This window comes from Colletotrichum costaricense (assembly GCF_030867565.1).
Source record: "Colletotrichum costaricense strain IMI 309622 chromosome Unknown Scaffold_31.1, whole genome shotgun sequence".
Lineage (NCBI taxonomy): Eukaryota > Fungi > Ascomycota > Sordariomycetes > Glomerellales > Glomerellaceae > Colletotrichum > Colletotrichum costaricense.
The window spans coordinates 212,637-232,594 of NW_026848260.1; the positions used below are offsets into that span (position 1 = coordinate 212,637).

General features: G+C 53.1%; 7 protein-coding genes across 7 annotated transcripts; 4 read left to right on the forward strand and 3 right to left on the reverse strand.

Annotated features, from left to right (window-relative positions):
* Positions 1–1,812: 1,812 nt before the first annotated feature.
* Positions 1,813–2,574, forward strand: CCOS01_16516 (uncharacterized protein; the record flags this gene model as incomplete). The annotated part of the gene is made up of 1 exon (XM_060464652.1): positions 1,813–2,574. The coding sequence occupies one exon, from the start codon at positions 1,813–1,815 to the stop codon at positions 2,572–2,574; it is 762 nt and encodes a 253-aa protein (XP_060304788.1).
* Positions 2,575–8,146: 5,572 nt separating this feature from the next.
* CCOS01_16517 (FAD dependent oxidoreductase superfamily) lies at positions 8,147–9,532 on the reverse strand (the record flags this gene model as incomplete). Its single annotated transcript, XM_060464653.1, has 2 exons — positions 8,147–8,942; positions 9,081–9,532. The coding sequence occupies 2 exons, from the start codon at positions 9,530–9,532 to the stop codon at positions 8,147–8,149; spliced, it is 1,248 nt and encodes a 415-aa protein (XP_060304789.1).
* A 378-nt stretch (positions 9,533–9,910) lies between these two features.
* On the forward strand, positions 9,911–10,782 carry CCOS01_16518 (short-chain dehydrogenase; the record flags this gene model as incomplete). Its single annotated transcript, XM_060464654.1, has 3 exons — positions 9,911–10,096; positions 10,150–10,311; positions 10,369–10,782. The coding sequence occupies 3 exons, from the start codon at positions 9,911–9,913 to the stop codon at positions 10,780–10,782; spliced, it is 762 nt and encodes a 253-aa protein (XP_060304790.1).
* Positions 10,783–12,061: 1,279 nt separating this feature from the next.
* On the forward strand, positions 12,062–12,978 carry CCOS01_16519 (TATA-binding protein-associated phosphoprotein; the record flags this gene model as incomplete). Its single annotated transcript, XM_060464655.1, has 4 exons — positions 12,062–12,083; positions 12,417–12,443; positions 12,537–12,796; positions 12,871–12,978. The coding sequence occupies 4 exons, from the start codon at positions 12,062–12,064 to the stop codon at positions 12,976–12,978; spliced, it is 417 nt and encodes a 138-aa protein (XP_060304791.1).
* A 437-nt stretch (positions 12,979–13,415) lies between these two features.
* On the reverse strand, positions 13,416–14,045 carry CCOS01_16520 (uncharacterized protein; the record flags this gene model as incomplete). Its single annotated transcript, XM_060464656.1, has 1 exon — positions 13,416–14,045. One exon carries the CDS (start codon positions 14,043–14,045, stop codon positions 13,416–13,418), a length of 630 nt encoding a protein of 209 aa, XP_060304792.1.
* A 619-nt stretch (positions 14,046–14,664) lies between these two features.
* Positions 14,665–15,444, forward strand: CCOS01_16521 (PRP38 family protein; the record flags this gene model as incomplete). Its single annotated transcript, XM_060464657.1, has 1 exon — positions 14,665–15,444. One exon carries the CDS (start codon positions 14,665–14,667, stop codon positions 15,442–15,444), a length of 780 nt encoding a protein of 259 aa, XP_060304793.1.
* Positions 15,445–16,014: 570 nt separating this feature from the next.
* Positions 16,015–19,359, reverse strand: CCOS01_16522 (uncharacterized protein; the record flags this gene model as incomplete). Its single annotated transcript, XM_060464658.1, has 6 exons — positions 16,015–17,399; positions 17,459–17,642; positions 17,935–17,989; positions 18,135–18,215; positions 18,562–18,676; positions 18,732–19,359. The coding sequence occupies 6 exons, from the start codon at positions 19,357–19,359 to the stop codon at positions 16,015–16,017; spliced, it is 2,448 nt and encodes an 815-aa protein (XP_060304794.1).
* Between the last annotated feature and the right edge of the window lie 599 nt (positions 19,360–19,958).

The following is a 19,958-nucleotide window of genomic DNA, read 5'->3' on the forward strand; positions in this document are numbered from 1 at the left end:
GCTTGCCCCCCCTGTCCCCTGTTCATCTTCCTCAATCAGCTGTCAGCCTGGTTAATTCTCTTCTTCCTTCTCTTTTGTTTCCGTCCCCGTCCCCGGAACTCTCTTTTTGGCCGTGGCCTAAATTTGGTGATTTGCTCCATCGTGTGCTTCTTTTTTCGAGGTGGGCATTCCCAGTGTCTTCCAAATCCACGAAGAAACCACCAAACAACCACAAAAACATTCACCCCGTTTTAGGAACGCTAGTGTCGCCTCGTCTCTCGTCCAGCACAGTTCGGACCTAAGATACACACACATTCGGCATTCTTTCCTTCGTTGCTGTTCCTCCCGGAGAGGAAGAAGGGCCACGCACGACCATCCGCAGCATGACTTCAGACGGCACATCTGACCGCCGACGAGTTGGAATTGGAATGACGACTTCCTTTCTTGTCCTGTCCACTTTCGCTTTCTCTTGAGTGTAGCTAATGTAATGCCTTTTGCGATACGACAATTCGGTAAAGGTCTGAGCAACAAACTAGGGAAGGGAACAGGTAGCGCCGCGCAAGCGCAGCCTTGCCCTTGGGATTCGACTCGCGTCCACGGCGGTGAGCAATAGACATTCACGCCGGCCGGGACGGGCGGCGTCCATTCTCGCGAGATCTCTCGATCTCTTTCTCCCTCTCTCTGGGTAGCATCTCTCTCTCCCAAACTCTCCCCGTTGTTTCCGTCTCTGCAGCTGGAGTTACCGTGTGTCCGGTCTCTCTGGGCAGCATCAACAATCTTCACACACGCACCTCGGATACGTATACCACCCTCCATTATCCATCGGCGTGGCATGCGCCTGATCCTCTTAGCCTCTTCCTCTCAAGTTGAACCCCTCCCACTCACTGAATGCTCCCGTCATCCATCCATCCCAAAATTCCTCGTCGACATGCGGAACCTGCAAGGCACCGTCTCTCCCATTCCTCAAGAACCCTTTCCTCCCCCCACCACCCTAGCAAAAGCTAGTGGCTCAACTCACTAGCGTGAGAGTCCTGCTTCCTCGTTCCTCGTTCCTCCCACCCCTGCTCCGTTCACGTCTATGTAGGCTATCCTCTTTTCAGCCTCGATCGTCAGGGACCTTGGTCTCCGCGGCGTGCTGTGCCCAGTCCACTTGTGCGGTGTGCGGCGTGCGAGTACCTGTCTTGTCTCTCTCTGCTGCATAGCGTACCCATCCTCGCGTCCGCTCGCTTTTCCCGCTTGAAGGGGGGGGGGGGTGTATGGTGTGTGGTGTGCGGTAGGTAGGTAGTGGTTTTTTGCTTGCCTGCCTGTTGTGCCTGCTTACCGATTTGCTCATCCCCACGTTTGGCAGGCAGATGTGGTTCCCCATGAAAATCCTGGTTTCGGCCGTCATGGATGATGAAGTTTTATAATAAGACCCGATGCCCGCTTTCGTTTCCCAAGCTGCGAAATGCCCTGTCCCGGATCTCCCATCAACCACTTGACATCCTTGTCATCATTAAACAACCACACTCCTTGAAGACTATCCATTACATACCCGTGTGGTAGAATAAAGTTTCTCTCGTGGTAACATATCATATCTACAACACCCTTCCCTCCAGCCTCACCTTCACTTTTCTTCTTTCTTTGGCGAGCTTCCTTCTCCCACCGTACTTCATCTCCCGGCACATCAAATACCGACAGCCCGGATACACAAGGGAGAAAACATAGGAACAACGAGGATTGGATCACAAACCAACAACTATATATATCGATCACCACAAGGAGCCTACATCAACTGGCTGGTCACTATCTCGAAGGAGCTATACCTCTCTCTTACACACACACACTATCACCATGCCTTCACCATTATTCAATAAGGGAGCCCGTCACCCAGAGGCTCTCCACACCCGCAAGCCCTCCCTCACCAACTCAGTCTCCAGCAGCGACTCCTCATCAACACAATCAACCCGCTCAACAGCAACCATGCGCCACACAAGAGTCCTCGACTTTGACCCTCTCTCACTACACCCGACCTTCCACGCACCACCAAGACTCTATGAGCGGCCCTTTATCCACAACTCCCAGTCCATCGAGGACGAGGTTATCAACTCGTACTTCTCCAGCCAAGAGGCTGCCGCAGCCGCCGAAGACAAGGCAAAGGCTTCCTTCGCCGCCGCCATGCCCGATATGCCCGCACCGCCCGTCGACTCGCCGCGGACGCCGATCCAGCAGCAGGAGAGATCCCGGGAACACGCCGCCGAGGGCGACGACTACTTCCTCTTCAAGGTCCAGCAGCACATCGCCTCAACGAGACCGCAGCTGCCGCGCTCCCACTGGTCCGAGTCCACCATTAACACCTTGGCATCTCAGCATGACGATGATGACGATGAGGAGGAGGACTCCTCCGAGGACGGCAGCTTCGTCGACGAGGAGAGGCCTGTGAGGGAATCGCAATGGCAGAACTTTTCCATCAAGCGCGGCTCGCCTTCGACTGTACGACGACCGGCAATGAAGTCCCTCGATAGCGTCGAGGACTTTATCAAACGCGGCGGCTGGAAGAGGCGCGGCATTGTCTTTGAGCAAGAAAGCGCCCGAACTTCCAATACGTTGTTCTAAGGAACATCCATCTACTCAACTTCATCACTTTCCCTTACAACATCTCATCGACACTCATCATCGAATACTTCATCAACATCATTCACTCTTCCAACATTCCCTATTTCCTTGTCTCGGGCAGCAAAAACGGCGGGAGGCACCTCTGAGGAGGGCGGCTTTAACGGCTTTCACGACCAGCGGGCGCATCTTTTCTTGCTTTATTGTCTTTTAGTGTCTCTTTTTGCCTTTTTCCCAGCGAGCCTCTTGATTTACGTCTCACTTCTTATCTGATATCCCTTTTTTCTCATATTTTGGGCTATTCAGATTGAATCCCTCTCACCAATTTTCTTCTGTAAGACTACGGCACTTGGAGGTGCACGGAAGGGCGGCATGGGGGCATTGAAGTTGACGTCATTTTTCGGGACGCGGTTCATCTTTTGGGGGAATACACAAAAAAAGGGGATCCTTTTCTTTTTTTTTTTCTACGCACGCGCACGCACAGGCGAACTGTCAACCCAGGCCAAGGGTGGGAAACCTGCCTACTACGGCGGCACACCGAGCCTGAAGGGGAGGGAACACGGGGATGGGGGTGTGAACTGGGTTTAGGCGGGCTGGTCCAAAAAAAAAACACGACACACGCCCCGATATAGCATCGTCTTCATATTGTAATTTTATTCACGAAAGACAAAAACCCTGGCATATCTTTAATGCTTGCCAGGCTCTGTTCTTTTGGGTTCACATCATCACGCACACAATTCTCTGGTACCGATGATCGATAATGTGAAGCAGTGATGCCGTGATCGGGCAGCTTTTGCCTTGGAAGTAAAAAAGGGCCTTACATGAGAGCAGATGGATACCCGTTGTACATTCTGATGCAATGCATTTCATGTTTCTGACTTCATCATCAAGGTCACGGTGCCCAATGTTCACAACTGCCATACCTTGCTTGTCCTGACGATCATCTTTTCGTCTCATGCCGAGTCAATGCCAAGCACCATCCCCTGGATGTCCGTAGGCAAGAACTTTCCGTACACTACGAGAAAGAATGTTGGAAGAATGGGTTCGAACAATTGGGCACCTGACTGACTTGGTTCCGCAGAGACGGGAAACTTAGTCAGTGAACCTTTTTTCTTCCCATTCAACACCCCTGGCTCAAAGGTACGGGTAACCGGTTGGGCATCTCTAAATCGTCCCATCAACCCTTGCGACGACTCTACCCGCAAAATGACAGAATCATGTTTCCGCGTTCTTCCTTGCCGTGCCGCTTGCTGCAAGGTACCGAAACAGCCAATTTAGGCTTTTGTCCTGAAGCCCGTAAGGCCGCCCTTTGGGAATTCGAGGAAAGCCCCAAGCGCTCCGGATCCGACCGAACTTTGGTGGCAACACGGAACCCACGGCGGCTCGGGCGTGTAAATTCGAGGATGTGACCTTACGGTAACCGTCCATGTTTTTGCCCGTCGTGGGCCTGTCCCTCACCGACGGGGACTTGCGAGTGTAACCTTTTGCAAAAGTTTCTCCTTTACGCACGGGAGACTCAGCGCTCTCTGCTGCTAGACCCTCCGCAAACAATGAATTCACAGGAGACGGACGGACAGCTAGTCCCGAAGGTTGTCTCTGGGCCCAACACCCCTCAGTAGGCCCGAATCTCTTGTTCTACATACCGTCTACGGGCTCCCCCCTCGAGTCTCGACTCTTTACCAATCAACGTGTCCTGTGAGCCAACCCGCCCGGCGCCCGCTCTTGGGGAGAGGGAGAGAGACGGACATGAGCCGAGCTTTTCCCACCGACTGACCGAAGTCTCCCACCGGAGGCGAATTGGTGATCTTTTTCGCAGACAAAGAAAACATGGGCCGGCCAAGGCCGGAGCTTATGGGGGGATCCAGGACTTCTGGCCTGTGATTGGACAATTGCCCAGCCCACCGCGTACACCTTCAGCTTCGCAGGTTTCGCTCTCGCCGTGTGTGTAACTGTGAATGTATCCAAACTTCACCGGGAGCAGGTGATGATTACGAATTCCCTTTCTTGCTAGTCTAGGCTCTCTCTCCATGGTATCTTTGCGAGTGGGGTAAACTTTTTTCGTTTCCCGCAAAGGTTGGGGACAGGATGCCATCGAATGTTTCCACGTGGACATCCAAAAAAACCTCGTGGCGCAGCAGCACTGCTCTCACTACTCTCTCTGCACCTCGTGCTCGCATTTCGGTTTTTGTGAGTTTGCCCGTCCTTCTCTCACCACCCACATGGCTGTGGCTCTCGAATGCGACGCTGCGGAAGTGCTGGGATGGCTGTGCCTGACAGGCACAGAAGCTTAAACACAGAGACAGGCCCCCCGCTGTGCTGCTGTGCTGGCGACGGCGGCGGCGGCGCGGACAAACAGCTCCCAGCTCCTCCTCCGACGATACCACCTGGTGCCGAAGCCTAATGGTGCTTAATGAATTTTTCGGACTCGACAGCTCACTGCTTGAGGAAACCAGACGTCTTGGCATGGTACGGTAGCAACTTCGAAGCCCTTTCGAGTTCCTTTGGGCAAACCCGGAAAACAATTTACGCCCCTGTCGCGCTGAACTCAAAATTGTTTCTTCAAAGGTTCAGAAAGGGTCAAAGCTCCCGGGATTAAACTTCATCACGAGGGTGTCGGGATGCCAAATAAAGTAGGCTTATGAAAGCAAGCTACAGACTTTACGACCGTAATTCCCGGCAAGACGGGCTTTTGCCGTCTTTGAGAAGTGTAAGCCTGCTCGGGATCGAACATGGAGATCTCGTCTGTGAGGACGGTGAGACATACACACCTATCCCGTGATCGATAGTCACAGTGATGTAGGTCGCGCTAGCCTAGGCGCCCGCAATGCCGAGCACCTGCCTACTCCGTATCCGTACAGAATATCTGTTCGGATCCGGAAGACCGTTTGCGCTTGTCAGAAAGGTTGCATTTGGTGTCGAGATCTCGTGGGAGGTAGCCAATCGATTCGGAAGGGGGTTAGGGGCACGGTCGTTTCCCCGTGTGGTGGATTTCTCACGGTTCTTCAGCTGGTGTTGTAGGACTGGTTCACGCCTAGCGGGGTTGGTTCCATCGACTATCGTGAGGATTTCGTGACTTGAGAGGTACTTGCGATGCTAGTTCTGCATGATGAGTCGTGCATGATTCGACTTGGCTCTCGTGGACCGTTTTTCGTTGCGGTGTGTGTGTGATTGTGTGGGTGGGTGGTGATCTTCATCCTCTACGCAGTAGGTCCCAATGGATCATTGGATACGGGTAGCTACCAGAGCCTTGGAAACCAACATAAGCTGACAGACAGCTCCGGTGTGGATGACTGACTTCATCCCCCGCTCGGGCTGATGGGTACGGTGCACTAATTACTTCGAACAGATGCACACCGGACGATAGTACATAGTGTATGTAAGTGTGATGGGGGGATGACATCGCGTGGAAACCTCAAGCTGGCTGTGTTCATGAGTCGTGACAGCTTCTAGAGAAGGAAGGGGGGCGGGGGGCCATGCCTGGGAACCGTTGCTGACGCATCACATTTCACGCGGCACATAACTGCCGTGCCGACGTTGGGGTTTCTTAGGCTGCTGGTGGTACTTGCGGGCATTGATGAGATGAACACCATCATGATTGCTGCATTGTGGTGGGCGACGTGTCGAGGCCAAAAAACTTGGAATTGACAGTGACTGCCCGGCACGGAGTAGAGGATAGGTCATAATGCTATTCTAGTGTAGAGATATAGCACACCCGAAGAAAAAGGAGATGAGACAGGTACCCTACATAGAGTCGTAGACAGGCATGCATATGAGGCTGAGTGACCAGACATGCAGGTACCCGTGGCCCCGTGCAGTCTGATTTGTGCGCCCTTGCTTGAACTGTGGCAAATTAGAGAGTCTCGCGGATGCGACACGCAACGGAGCCTCAAAAGGAAAAACCAATGGCTTTCTTTCTTCTCTGTCGAACTCTTATCCAGGGACATGGAAGAGAAGCTCCCGAGATACTGCAAGGGAGGCCTATAACAGCCTATGGCCTCAATTGCAGAATGAGGCTTGTTGCCCCGGGACGGCACATTGACAGGGGACACGAATTGGGACAATGATGAGAGATTGGGCCCTGGGGGTGGTGGTTATTAACAGAACCGAACTATCGGTTTTCACCGATGCAGTCAGCTTGCTTCGTCTGATGTGAATTCGTCACTCTACCGGCACGTGTACCTGACTGCTAGAACGGGGGGGGGTGAACGGGTCATTGGGTCCAAAATCCAGGAACAAGGGATGACACATCATGACAGTAACTGTGGGAAGAAGATGGGAATACGGAGTTACAATGGAAACGTTGAGGAGCCTCTGAATACGCTCCACGGACTACTACCTATGTTAGCAGCAGCTTGGGTTGACCAAACAACTAGCCCTTGGGAGGCACGGAGAGGATAAGCACGGAACTGCCGCGGAGAACGGCGCAAAATTCCACAAAAATGCGCTCCGTTGCCCAGGGATCGCAATGTCCGACCCAACCAAAGTTCTCCAGAAATTAAGCTACATTGTTCCATTCGTGTGCTCACTCGACAAACTCCATTTCGGTGAAGAGATTTCTCTCCTGGTATGCCTACGGTCTATGTATACAGTCCATACTTTCACAGTCCACCTTCGTCAGCCTAGGCCTGGCGCGAGGTCCGTGATGGCCTCTTCTTTTCAGTGCTCATCTCGTAATTCTTATGTTCACTAATCCCCACAACGACAACCTCGGAGGGATCACGTTCTGGTCAGTGAACCCCATCATAGTTTCTTCTCCCGCCTCCTTACTAGTTCACGCAGTGGATATCCTCGTGCTCTTAGTGTATGACATACTCCATAAGGTGCGGACAGTCTTGGACCCATCCATGGGCGGCTATTTCTGGGCAAAATTTTGGCAGGGCGAAAAGAGAGTTTTCTGCCGTGTTTTACGAGAAGAAACGAAGGACACGATGGGCAGAAGAATAGCATCTGTCCCATGTACGACTGCCGACAGGAGACAGATTCAACAAACACCGCCCCGCCGCGTCCGCCTCCGCGTCCGCCTCGTAAAGACAGAACTTGGCAAATTGTAATGTTCTTCTTTCTTTCTGGCCCAGCTCTTGACATACAGCAAAAGAGCCGATGTAGCCGCGCCAGCCTGTTCCTTGACAAGTTTACCCCCCAGGCGTTTCGGCTGCTGAGGAGCAAGTGCTCTCCCACGATGGAGACTGGCCGGTGCTTTGCACACCTACACACCCTCACGACGCAAGCGCCACGGGCGGCTGCTACTAAGGCATTGTCATAGCACCCGCGCCGTTGTGCAAGCCGCTACCGTGGGTGTGTGGGCTTTCCAAGAGTCACGAGTGGCGATGTGGATGTGGATGTGGACGCTGATCGTGATATCGGCGTCGCCTCATCGATCGGGTTTAGGATTTGGAGCCATTGCGCTCGAGGGACCTTGGGCAGAAGTATTTTCCAAGGAAATTCTGGAGGAGCCTCCTTTCCCACCTAAGAGATGTTATTGCCGCCTGGTCATCATCACCATCATCGAATCCATGATAGGTTCTGCATGAACAGCTAAACCAACAAGGTTAGCTGGGCACAAGGCTTGCTAACCTCACATCAGGCCAAGCCTTGATATATCGGCGCTCAGCTTTCGCCCTTGCATAAGCTCCGCCATCACCTTTCCCGTCCCGAGACTCAGACTGATGCCCCAAGGCCCATGTCCCGCCGCGAGAAATACACCGCCCTCGGCCCCGGTGCGCGTCGCGACACCCCCGAGCTGGTCGTCCGGGATCCGGGTCAGGATGGGAGCGCCCGAGTCCGTCACCGGGCGGAAACAGAGACCTTCTCGAACGACTTGCAGATCCGTTCCGCTGTCGTTGCTGTTCGTGATGATGCGCGCCGCCGTGCTCTTGAGCTTGGCGATGGCTTCGGCGGAGATGGGTGCTTGGCCTGGTAGAGATGGGAGAGGGGTGGATGGCGAGTTCAGGCCGGCAACGTAGACGTTGCCTCCGACCCGCGAGAATAGCTCCGGCGAAAAGCCGGCGCCGTCGGTGCTGAATATGGCGTGGCAGGCTGTCGTAGCCTTGACGTTCCCAGAGCTCGATTCTGGGGGACTAGGCTTTGGCTTCACGACGAGCGAGTACCCCGCGAGGCTGGAGATGGGCGCCTGTAATGATGTGCCGGGAAACAGCTGTGAGAAGACGCGAGGTGACCAAGCGCCGGCTGCGATGACGAGGCGGGTGCAAGGGACGTCTGTCTCTGTAGAGGATGTCGTTTCTCCTATCCTGACTGATGAGAGCTCATCGCGGAGGTCGGTATGGATGGAGAGGGCTGTGGCCGGGTGGTGGACGTGAACGCCGGCAGATTTGCACTCTTCGAGAAGGAAGTGGCATAGGCGGAGGGGATCCCTGGTGATTGGAGTCAGATTTCATGCCCAGCCAGCATGTTGAAGTGGCTTGCTAGAGAGAGAAGGAGATGGTGTGTGCATCATATGGGTGCATGAGTGCATGAGTGCATGAGTGCATGAAGCTGGACTGGAGACGCACACTTGGCCCGTGGTTTCTGGATCCCCTATGATCTGCACGTCATCGCCATGCTCCCTCCTCAACCACGGTGGCCCATTACTTGGATTCTCGACGGCTTCGACGACCTCTGCTCTGCTACCGCCGTCCTGTAACCAGCCAGCATCTTTCTTGCCCTTCTTTACGGGTGCTGCTGCGTGACTGAATGTGGTGCTCGTGGACCATCCCCATTTCTCTCTGCCACCATGCTCTTCGGCGAGCGTCCTGTGCTCGTCAAAGCTCAGCGCTCCGAGGGAGGCTGAATCAGGTGAAAACCAGTCTCTTGCGAGGAAGCCGCCTGCATAGCCTGAAGCTGAAGCGAATAGCTCTGGTGAAGGGTCAACGAGGTGGATTGTCGAGCCTGGTTGATGGTCTGCTAGGTAAAATGCGATTGATAGGCCGATAATGCCAGAACCAAGTATTACGGTTGAGCTCATTGTCACAGTGTTGTGAAGAGACAAGGCTTTGTGAACTGTTGAAAGCAAGCACAAAGCTTGAAGATCGGATCTCGAACAATGACGTTATGTCATGAGAGCTCGAGCTCAAGCAGACCAGAGCTCTCGACCCCGCCAACCTGATAAGATAAGGACACTCAATGGTCCACGCCCCGCTCCACGCACAAGGGCAGAAACAGCAAGAGCGCTCCGCTGCATCGGAATGGCGCAAGCCTCCCGGTCAATCTTCACGTTGCAGAGTCATTTTTTACTTGTCCCGCTTGCTGCATCCATTTCCTTGATCATAAGTCGGAAATAAACCTGGGAACAGCCACCAAACTCAACTTTGCATCTCTCGCAAAGCAGACCATAGCACACAATATGTCCTCCAAGGTGATTATCGTGACCGGAGCCAGCCGAGGCATTGGTCTTGCCATCGCCCAGCACCTCATCAAGGAATCCCACAAGGTTGTCTTGGCGGCGAGGTCCAAGGATCAGTTGGAGGCTCTGAAGGCTGCTCATCCCGGACAGGTCGAGTATGTTGCCGGAGACTTGGGGGATCTCAAGGTAGGACTAAAACATGGCTCCGATAAAGATTTCAGAATTGACAATGAATGCAGACAATCCCAAAGATCGCCGAGGCTGCAGTCAAGGCCTTTGGCAAGATTGATGGACTTGTCATCAACCACGGCGTCCTAGAGCCCGTCACCCGCATAGCAGACTCATCAATCGAGGAATGGAAAAAGGCATACGACATCAACGTGTTTAGTGGGCTCGCATTGGTGAGTGAAAACTCTGATTCATTTTTCTACTACTCTCTCTAACCTGATCATCTTAAGGTCCAATCATCTCTGTCCGAGCTGCGCAAGTCCAAGGGCTGCGTCCTCTGGGTGTCATCCGGCGCAGCCACTGGCGCATACGCCGCATGGGGAGCTTACGGTACTTCCAAGGCCGCCATGAACCACCTCTCTGCACACTTGGCAGTAGAGGAACCCGACATCACCAGCATCGCCATGAGCCCAGGCCGCGTCGACACAGCCATGCAAAAGGTCATCCGCGACACAGGAGCCGGGCACATGGCCGACAAGGACCACACCTCTTTCGTATCTGCGTTCGACAAGGGAGAGCTGTTCAAGCCTGAGCAGCCCGGCAGCGTCATGGCGCGGTTCGTCGTCAAGCCTCAGCACGACCTTTCGGGCAAGTACTTCAAATGGCAAGCCGGAGAGCTTTCAGCGTATCATGATGCGGAGTAGAGAAGTTCACTAGAGATTGATTGTTAGCAACTGTTTTGCCATAGAAGTGTAGATAGAAAAACATTGGTAACAAGATGCCTCAGATGAAAGATGAAAAGCTCATATGTTATTCCACATTGTTTATTCAGGATTAGCATGGAATATGTTTCATCATCACTGGCAAGCCTTTACAGGCGAACTTGAAAGAAATTCTCGCGTCTGCGGCTTACCTTGAACTGGAGATCTACGGGCATGATATGGTGAGCAAAGCCCGCAATAACCGACACAATAGCAGACATGGTCTGGCACCCAGGTTCTCAAGCCGTGCGACTCGGCTGTTCAGTATCTAGAGTTGTCCATTGTTGCTGGCTCATTCGGCCATAGCAGTGAATCGATTGAATTGGTAGTAAGCGCTTGCACTTCCTGAAATCATTGTTAGCAATCCGATCTAAAGGCTAGAACTGCAGAGAAAGAATGATTCATGGTGACAGATCAGGCGTTTCCGTTTGGCAGGAAGGTCATTCACCACTATGAGGGGAGTTATTCCTCGTAAGTTTGGGGCGACAACAAGACTCATCATATCGAGGGGAGGGCGGGAAAGAGAGAAGGGGAAAGACCTACCAAGTTCAATCCAAGCAATCAGCAGAGTCGCCGCCTGCTCTGAAATAAGAACGCATGGCTGTTTTCTGAGCTCTGCTGTTTGCTGATGCGAAAAAGAAGAAGAGGCTGAACCATCGCAGAATATCTCGTCTTTTAAGGCTAAGAAAAAATTTGGAGTGATTGGGGTCTGTTGGTCCGTGCATCACGGAGCCACGGAGGTATCTTTCACCGGCGCACCGCTGTCCCGTCCCTGAATGGAATTTGACCGTGGTGTAAAAAGTGCGCCCCACCAAGGCGGGACCAGGCAGTGACTGAGCCTTCACTCTGTGGCTCAGTGGCCCCTGCTTCCTCAAGGTGCGCGGGGGGTTCAAATGCACTCGATGTCCCGCATCCCAAGGAGCATAAAAGACCCCACCAAACACACGGCCGGAGACTGAGTGAGCCAGACCTACAAAGTCGGCGATTAGCCTACCTAATCAAATTGCATGTCCACCCCGCCACCGCGTCTTCTTCACCACCAACTACCAATTTCCGTATAAGTCAACGGTCGACACAAGAATATCACGACTCTTTCCTGCAGTCTCTCATCTCTGCCAAGGCCAAAGCCTAATACTTGTTGAAAAGCAAACAAAATCGACCACGTTTCTCAATCTAGCCAACTTTTCCAGTTTCATCGACACTGTCGTCTCATACCACAACCATGTCTGACCACGATATTGCGGGTAAGTGAAGTTCATCCTTTCCTTTCGCACTCGGGCGCTCTTCATGAGGCTTCTACTTTGCTCTGCCCTTGTGCCTGCCTGGTCCTCACTGCCGGGCCTACAAAGCGACATGCGCATTCTCTGCAAGAGCACCCCGATCCTACCGATGGTCCATGTAAATGACGTTGCATGACGCAGCTTTGTCTGTATCATGCGACGGTCTCATTGCACTTCCTCACAACCAACATGTCGTTCAGTGTGAGGGACACTTACGGGCGTATATACTGCCTGGGTATCTTTCGGGGTTCGCTCAGCCTGATTCTTGAACCTGAAATGCTGACATGACTTTACTAGGCAACGATGACTTGTCCTTGCCCAAGGGTACGTGACTCCACCCCCAAGAGATGCTTGCTCTCGTGGTGCATCTCTTGCTCCCCACTTCGTCGGAGAATTTCAAGCTAATATGCCACACAGCCACCGTCCAAAAGATCGTCACCGAGATTCTGCCGCCCTCAGCTGGCGTTGCCTTCGCCAAGGAGGCTCGTGACCTGCTTATTGAGTGCTGCGTCGAGTTCATCACCCTCATCTCCTCGGAAGCCAACGAGATCTCAGAGAAGGAGGCAAAGAAGACCATCGCGTGCGACCACATCACCAAGGCCCTCGAGCAACTGGGTTTCGCAGACTACGTCCCGGCCGTGCTAGAGGCCGCCGCAGAGCACAAAGAAGTGCAAAAGGTATGTCGAGACTTTGGGCCACCCAGCACACAATCACACACACAAGAACATTTGGTCATTGACAACCTATACAGGGCCGTGAAAAGAAGGCAAACAAGTTCCAAAACAGCCAGATTCCCCTTGAGGAGCTGGAGAGAATGCAGAGAGAGGCGTTTGAAGATGCCGCCAACCGCCACGCTTAAGCTTCGTCGGCATGAAGGAAAAGAACAGGCGTTGGCTGCGTTTGAAATCGCATTACTTTGGGGTTTGGCGTTCAGGGTACATTGGGAGAGACATGATGATTCAACAACGCTGACGAAGTCATGAATCCGGCTCGCGGGCCGTGGTGGGGTTGGCTTTGACGAAAATGATCGTTTGGTATGTGGGTTTTAAGTAGTCCTCTCGGCACATCAATATAAACGCTCATATTGATCGGGTCCAGCAACGTCTTTTAGTTTCGTTTGCTCCGATGCGACGTCTCCTATCTACATGAGTATTCATAATCGACCTATATATATCGAATTCGTTAACATCCCTCATAATCAATCTCCCAAAAAATTCAAGAACGCCAAAGTTCCCATATGTATACTCATGGAAACCGCAATTCATGTCCCATATATATCCCATCCCAACGTCATGTCTACCACAATCGTCGCTGGTAGTACACCCTCTCTTCGCTCTCCGACAGCCGCCTCAGCTCTTCCTTGATCAAACGCCGTCTCTCGGCCCGGCTGATGGGCTTCTGGTTCGACGCTTCGGGGTCCGGGTTCGCTTGGTCCTTGACATTCCACCCGTTGATATTCCTCTCCCTCTCGTCCATCTTCTCCAAGTCCTCCCTGCTGACTCCGCCCTTATCCTCCTTTTCCGACGGCCCCATCATCTTTTGCCACATGTCGGACGTCCATCCTGCTGCTTTTTGTCCGGCCTTTTGTTTCTTTGATTGCTGCTGCGGCTGCTCCTGCTGTTGCTTGTCGGGCACCGTTGGGTTCACCTCGATGATGATCTGCTCCTGCTTCCCGTTCGCGCCCCCGTAGAGCGGCACATTCTGCCCGTTGCCTGCTACGTCCTTGAGATGCTCGGGCACGTAGTACGACGCCTTTGGAGAGGGTCGCGTTTCGGGTTTGATGGCCTGGCGCAGCTGGCTCAGCGTGCGCTGCTGGATTACGTAGCCACTAAGAAAGAGGGCCGCGGTACATGAGACGACTGTTGGATTTACGGAAATTGCGTTTGCACGCAAACGCGGCTTGCCGCCTCGCGCGCAGGAACGCATTTGCTGAGGTTAGCCTGTTTGTTCTGTTTGATTTGGGAGTGCGGGACTGGAATGCGGGAACGGGGGGAAGGGCGGGTGTTACCGATGGCTGAGGAGATGAGGACGGAGACTTGGGACGAGGTGAGGAGCACCATGGCAGCAAACTGTGGAATTTTGTGATGAATATATGGTCGTTTTTGATATTTTCAACACTTCAAGTAGAGTTTCATAGATGGTTTGAATGATTTGAGGATGATTTAGAGCTTCGATGATGGTGTCGGCTTTTCACCCTTGGCCAGCGTCGCAGTCGTTAGAGGTGCGCGGCGTGAGCGTGAACTTGGTAGTGGGCTGTTTACTTGGTTCGCACGGCAACAATCGATAAGCGCCTTTTCAATTCGGCAACGACCTCCCAACTTTTCCAACCTGCGTCACTCGTGAAAGCTGCCGTCGCATCACTGCCCACCCCACTACCCGAAGAGCTACCCTCGACAAATCGCGACTTTTCAATTCCACTCAATCCTAATCTCCATCGACGCCTCCCGCATCACAATCGATTCGCAAAGCCGTACACCGTAACTTCGACGACGACACCGTATTGCCCTTTTCACCGAAAAAAAAAAAAGAGACACAAATCGCAAAGATGAGCAAACCCGACCTCGTCTACGCCGACGAGCGGCGCTTCCTCGACGAACGCGGCTCCTCAGCCTCCCTAGCCCCCAACGGCGAGAACCCGGCGACAATCATGGAAAAGGCGGTCCGCGAGCGCATCATCGACTCTTACTTCTACAAAGAGCAGTGCTTCGCCGTCAACGAGGCCGACATCGTCGACCGCGTCGTGGAGCACGTCACGTTTATAGGCGGCACCTCGGGCGTCACGCAGAAGCCCACGCCGTTCCTGTGCCTCGCCTTCAAGCTACTGCAGCTCGCGCCGTCGGACGAGGTGCTGGAGACGTACCTGGGGTTCGGCGGGGACAAGTTCAAGTACCTGCGCGCGCTGGCGTGTTTCTACGTGCGCATGACGAGGAAGGCGAAGGACGTGTACCTGTTGCTGGAGCCGTTTTTGGAGGATCGGAGGAAGTTGAGGAGGAAGGGGAGGGCGGGAACGAGTTTGACGTTTATGGATGACTTTGTGGATGATTTGTTGACCAAGACGAGGGTGTGCGCGACGAGTTTCAGGGAGTTGCCTAAAAGGGTTGACTTGGTGGATTTGGGCGAGCTTGAGGAGAGGATTAGTCCGTTGGGCGATATTGACGAGCTCCTGGATGATGAGGAAGACAATGAGGAGGAGCATGCGGGAGCGAATGGGGCGGACGAGTCGGAAGGGGAGGTGGCAGAGGATAGGAGCACTGCTGGGGAGCCGATGGATGTGGAAAGGTCGAGGTCCAGATCGAGGTCTAGAAGCAAAAACCGGTCACCTTGAGTATATGGCGAAGGCGAAGAATGATACCCAATCTCTCGCTCCTACCGAGCAGAGTACGAAATAGACAAAAGCATGGTTTGAATGTATGACGCAGATGGACTTTAGTGCTCGAGGAATCTCTATCTCATCAACGTATAATACAATAATGACTAATTATTTAGAGATGCAAAAGACAAAAGAGTTCACCCCCCCGGTGCTGAACTGGGGGCTACATCTCTGGCGCTCATGCTGGGATTCGAACTCGGGTACTCGCTAAGCCTGTCGTCGAGTAGGCTGGTTGGCGTGAATAATTGGTGACCATTAACCATTCCACCACCCACGCCACAGTTTGACCTGACCCCCGACCTAGAGGGCGCCTGCTGTGCTGGTGACGAGAATGGAAGTGAGTAGACCTATAGGGGCTTCTCTCGTGGCGTTGAGGTATCGGATGAAAGGGTGGGTGGGCTGATCCCCCAGGGTATATTCCATTTGTATTCTACTGTACAGTACACTTTTCCAGAGCGCCGCCTCTCACACGGCGACGCGTATTCTTACACAGTGCTTGCCAGCCTTCTGGCGATTGACTTATGATCAAGCAAGTAACTGGCTAAGGAGATTCTTGGCCACGCTGAGCAACCGCTTGTCATCCCAGTACTGACCGATCAGCTGAAGACCCGCCACACGCCGGCTACCGTCCACCTCTTCATCCTCCGACTTGATCTTGGCAGGGATGCTGATGGCCGGCAGCCCAGCGAGACTGGCCGGCACTGTAAAGACATCATTCATGTATACCTGCACTGGTGTCTGCCGCTTGATATCCTCAATACGCGGTGCAAACGTCGGCGCAGTAGGACACAACAAGAAGTCCACCTGCGAAGGGCCGAGTTTATCCTGAAGCTCGACCTCATCCTTCATATCGCTCAAGTCGAACTGCTGTTCGTCGTAGAGGGGGTTCTCCAGCCTTAAGACGCGGTCAAAGTCTCGCTGGACGAGCTTGCGCACCCGCTGGGCTTGGATAAAGTAGTTGTCCATTGCCTCGGAGCTCAAGCTGTAGGCGCCGAGGAGGATGCGGCGTCTGACTTCCTCGCCGAAGCCAAGACCGCGAGTCTTGGAGTAGAGGACCTCGCCAGCGCCATCGCTCTCGTCGCCGCGGGTGCCGTAGCGGACGCCGTCGTACTTGGCGAGGTTGGAAGATGCTTCTGCCGGTGCGATGACGTAGTATGCTGATAGAGCGTGCTTTGTGGACGGTAATGATACCGGAACCACCTCTATGCCGGATTTCTGCAAAAGGTCTGCTGCGTCAGACCAGGCTGCTTTGATCTTGGGATCCAATTCCTCGATATTGTATTCTAGAGGAATGCCGATGCGTAGCCGTGACCGACCAGTGGCCGCTTGACTCTGCTGCTTCTTTCGAAAGCTCTTTGACAAGGATGTCGGGTCCTGGGAGTCATGTTCCGCGTCCAGTCCCGTGCTGAACATCAAATCCTCGATAACATCAACATCCCTAGCAAGCAGACCAACGGTATCCAAGGAGTTCGCATACGGAACAACCCCGAACCTCGACAGCATGCCATAGGAGGGCTTATATCCAACCACACCGCAGTACGCCGCAGGAAGGCGAATTGAACCGCCCGTATCCGTCCCGAGCGCGACGTCCGCTTCGCTTGTCTGAACCGCAACCGCGCTGCCTCCTGAGCTTCCGCCAGCAGAGATCGGCGTCGCAGACAGCGAATTGAGTACAGGCCCGTGGATCGAGTTCAGCGAGTGGGATCCCATGCCGAATTCATCCATGTTTGTCTTCCCTACGACTTGAGCACCTCGTTTCCGGAGCTGGCGCACGATGGTGGCCTCGTAGGGGCTTTTGTGGGAGGAGAGGATGGCGGAGGAGCATGTTGTCGGCAGCCCTTCGGTCGCGATATTGTCCTTTACCGCTAACTTGAATTTGTTCGGCGATTGGAGTGCAGCTTCGGAGGCATCTGCGGCTTTCCTATTAGCTCTGGCACAATCGAGGAGGGATGGGTGAGCTGCTTCGTACCTGACCGGCACACAAAGTGGTTGAAGTCATGGTGAGATCGTCTCTGCTGTCGCGTAGCTTGCGCGCTGCATCTTAAGCTCAATGGCCGCAGATTTAGCCGCGAGAGCTTGATATGAGAAGACATGTGGCTGCAATGGCCAGCCGGTGACGTTGTTTCATGTAGCTTGTGGGCTTTTTTGGGGAGCTTCTTGTCTCGGTGAACGTTGGGGTCAATTCACCGAGGACCGGTGCATGACTAAGCTCATTCCGATTTGAAGGTCCGGACCCACGTCCGATGTGTAGACCTCTCTGAACCAAACTCAACTGCATGCGACATTTTGCTTGCTTGACCATGGCCAGTTCCGACATGTCGATTTCATCTCCTAGTTCTCAAGCCGTCGTTTCAACCCAAATGTGATCGGAAGCTGCGCGATACACAGGAGATTATCTTTTGGATTTCATGTTCATGATCTATGGTTTCTTGCCTTGCTACATACTTGGTAAACCATCAGAACCTGCGACATGCTATTGAGCATCCCGCTACTGGCCTGGCTAAAGATTGTGGCCGGTGTATCCTTTGCTCCAAGACGTCATGGTCGATGTCTGCCAGATCAAGGATCTCTGCTTGAAGGATTTTTCCATCTCCTCCAATGCTTCAGCGGAAGGACCATCGTCTTCATCTCTGGCGATGACAAACAGCTTCAGAACGTCGGGCTCTCGAACGTAGACCCAATCCCAAAAGACGTATGCACGTATGCTCAGCCAATTGTTCTCGGGTCTGTAGACCCAGCAAGGCGGCAGCACAAAAGTGTTGGCCGCATACCAACCTGGGTAAGGCCCCTTGTCCGTGTTGCAAATATTCTCGCAAGCGGGAATTATCGTCGCAAGCTCAGATGCGCTGAAGTCTTCCAAGTCGGCGTTGTTCTAAGCATGGTCATCCATGATACACCCCAAGGCATCGGGAAGATTAGTCGTGCCGGCATTGAATGCCGATTCAAGTAGCACTCTCTTAGACTCTCGAGACGTTCTCAATATCAAACGACGGAGGAAGTCGAGTCCGCGAGAGAGCTTTATGACATACAGTCAGTAATACAGTCGCATACTAGAAACGTATTCAGTTCCACGATTGGTAGAGAGTACTAACCCATGAATGTATCATCATCTTATCTCCGCTGGTCGTCAAATAGTCGATCTCATATTCGCCGAAGGTGACATCGTGGGCAAGGACGTCGATGGAAGCTGGTCAAATATATACGAGTGAATGAATCGAAACAGATTGTGGTACCCAAGCAACTTACCTTCAAGAAACTTCGCCTCAATGAAGTCATGTACGCAGCCAAGTTGTTCGTCACCCACGACGGATGTCTGTGGAAGAGCAAGTTCCCCGTTCCGGACAATCCGTTGAAGTTCCCGACCGCGCCGAAAAGGAGGTAGAATAAGTCGACGCGATAGAAGGCGCGACAGAAGCGGATGTACTCGGAAGGAGACAGATCGACGGCCTCTGGTGATGCTGCGATGTCAGAGGAGAGGTGAATTTTAGCTTCTGCCGCATAACTGGGTGCTAGAGTAGTCACCCAGTCATGCTTGCGCAACATGCTTCGCAAGAGTTCTGAAGGTATCGAAGCGGTTCTGGCCACCAATTGTGAAGGGTCATCGTAGAGTAGGTCGAGCAAGGCGCGGATGGAACCATCATCACCTGGGCTTGGCTTTAGTCTTGAGGCTTCCAAAGACGCGACGGCATATGGGAGTAGGTCTATCCCGATTTTCCGACGAAGAATGGCCAACTCAGTGCCAGCGATCTGCTTGAAGGAGGAATAAATATGGCGACATACGAGCAAAGCTGAGGTAAGAGTCTCAAAATCGTCCAGGCTTCGCAGAATGGATGACACCAGCTCGCAAGGAATGTCTGCAATCGAAGGCATTCTCACGTCAGCCACGATCTACGACCGCGATTCTGTCTAGGAAGCGAAAACGAAAAAAAAAAAAAAAAAGATAGGAAGCGGGAAAGAGAGAGAAGGCCAATGGGATATCAAGACTCAGTGATGTAAAAGGGAATTTGGGTGAGCGGCAAGGGTGAAGAAGTGATGGGAAGGAAGTTTATCTCGTATTGTGACCCAGGTGCTCACTTCTTTGACGGCATTCACCTCACCGACCACCAAACTGACCGCCAGCTGCTGAGAAGCGAATAACGCCCTATTGCTTGTCTACGAGCCGTCACGTGTTTGATCATGACAAAATCTACAGACCTGTTTTCATCTACTGATACCCCCAAAGCTAGGTTCTCTTTCACTTACCAGTTATCACAGTGATGCTTGTCAGTTAGCGTGCAATAGACCGTTGCCAACAGCCACATTCAGTACAATGCTTTTATCTAGCTCTATTTATTAGCCTTCGCCTCTCACTGAGGTGAAAGTCATGGCAACAGGACCTTCTCCAGCTCTCAAGTCAACGACTCCCTTTCACCCTCATGGCGAGTGGCTGTGTAAACTTGTCAGCAGCTTTCGCGTCCTGTCTCCTTCTT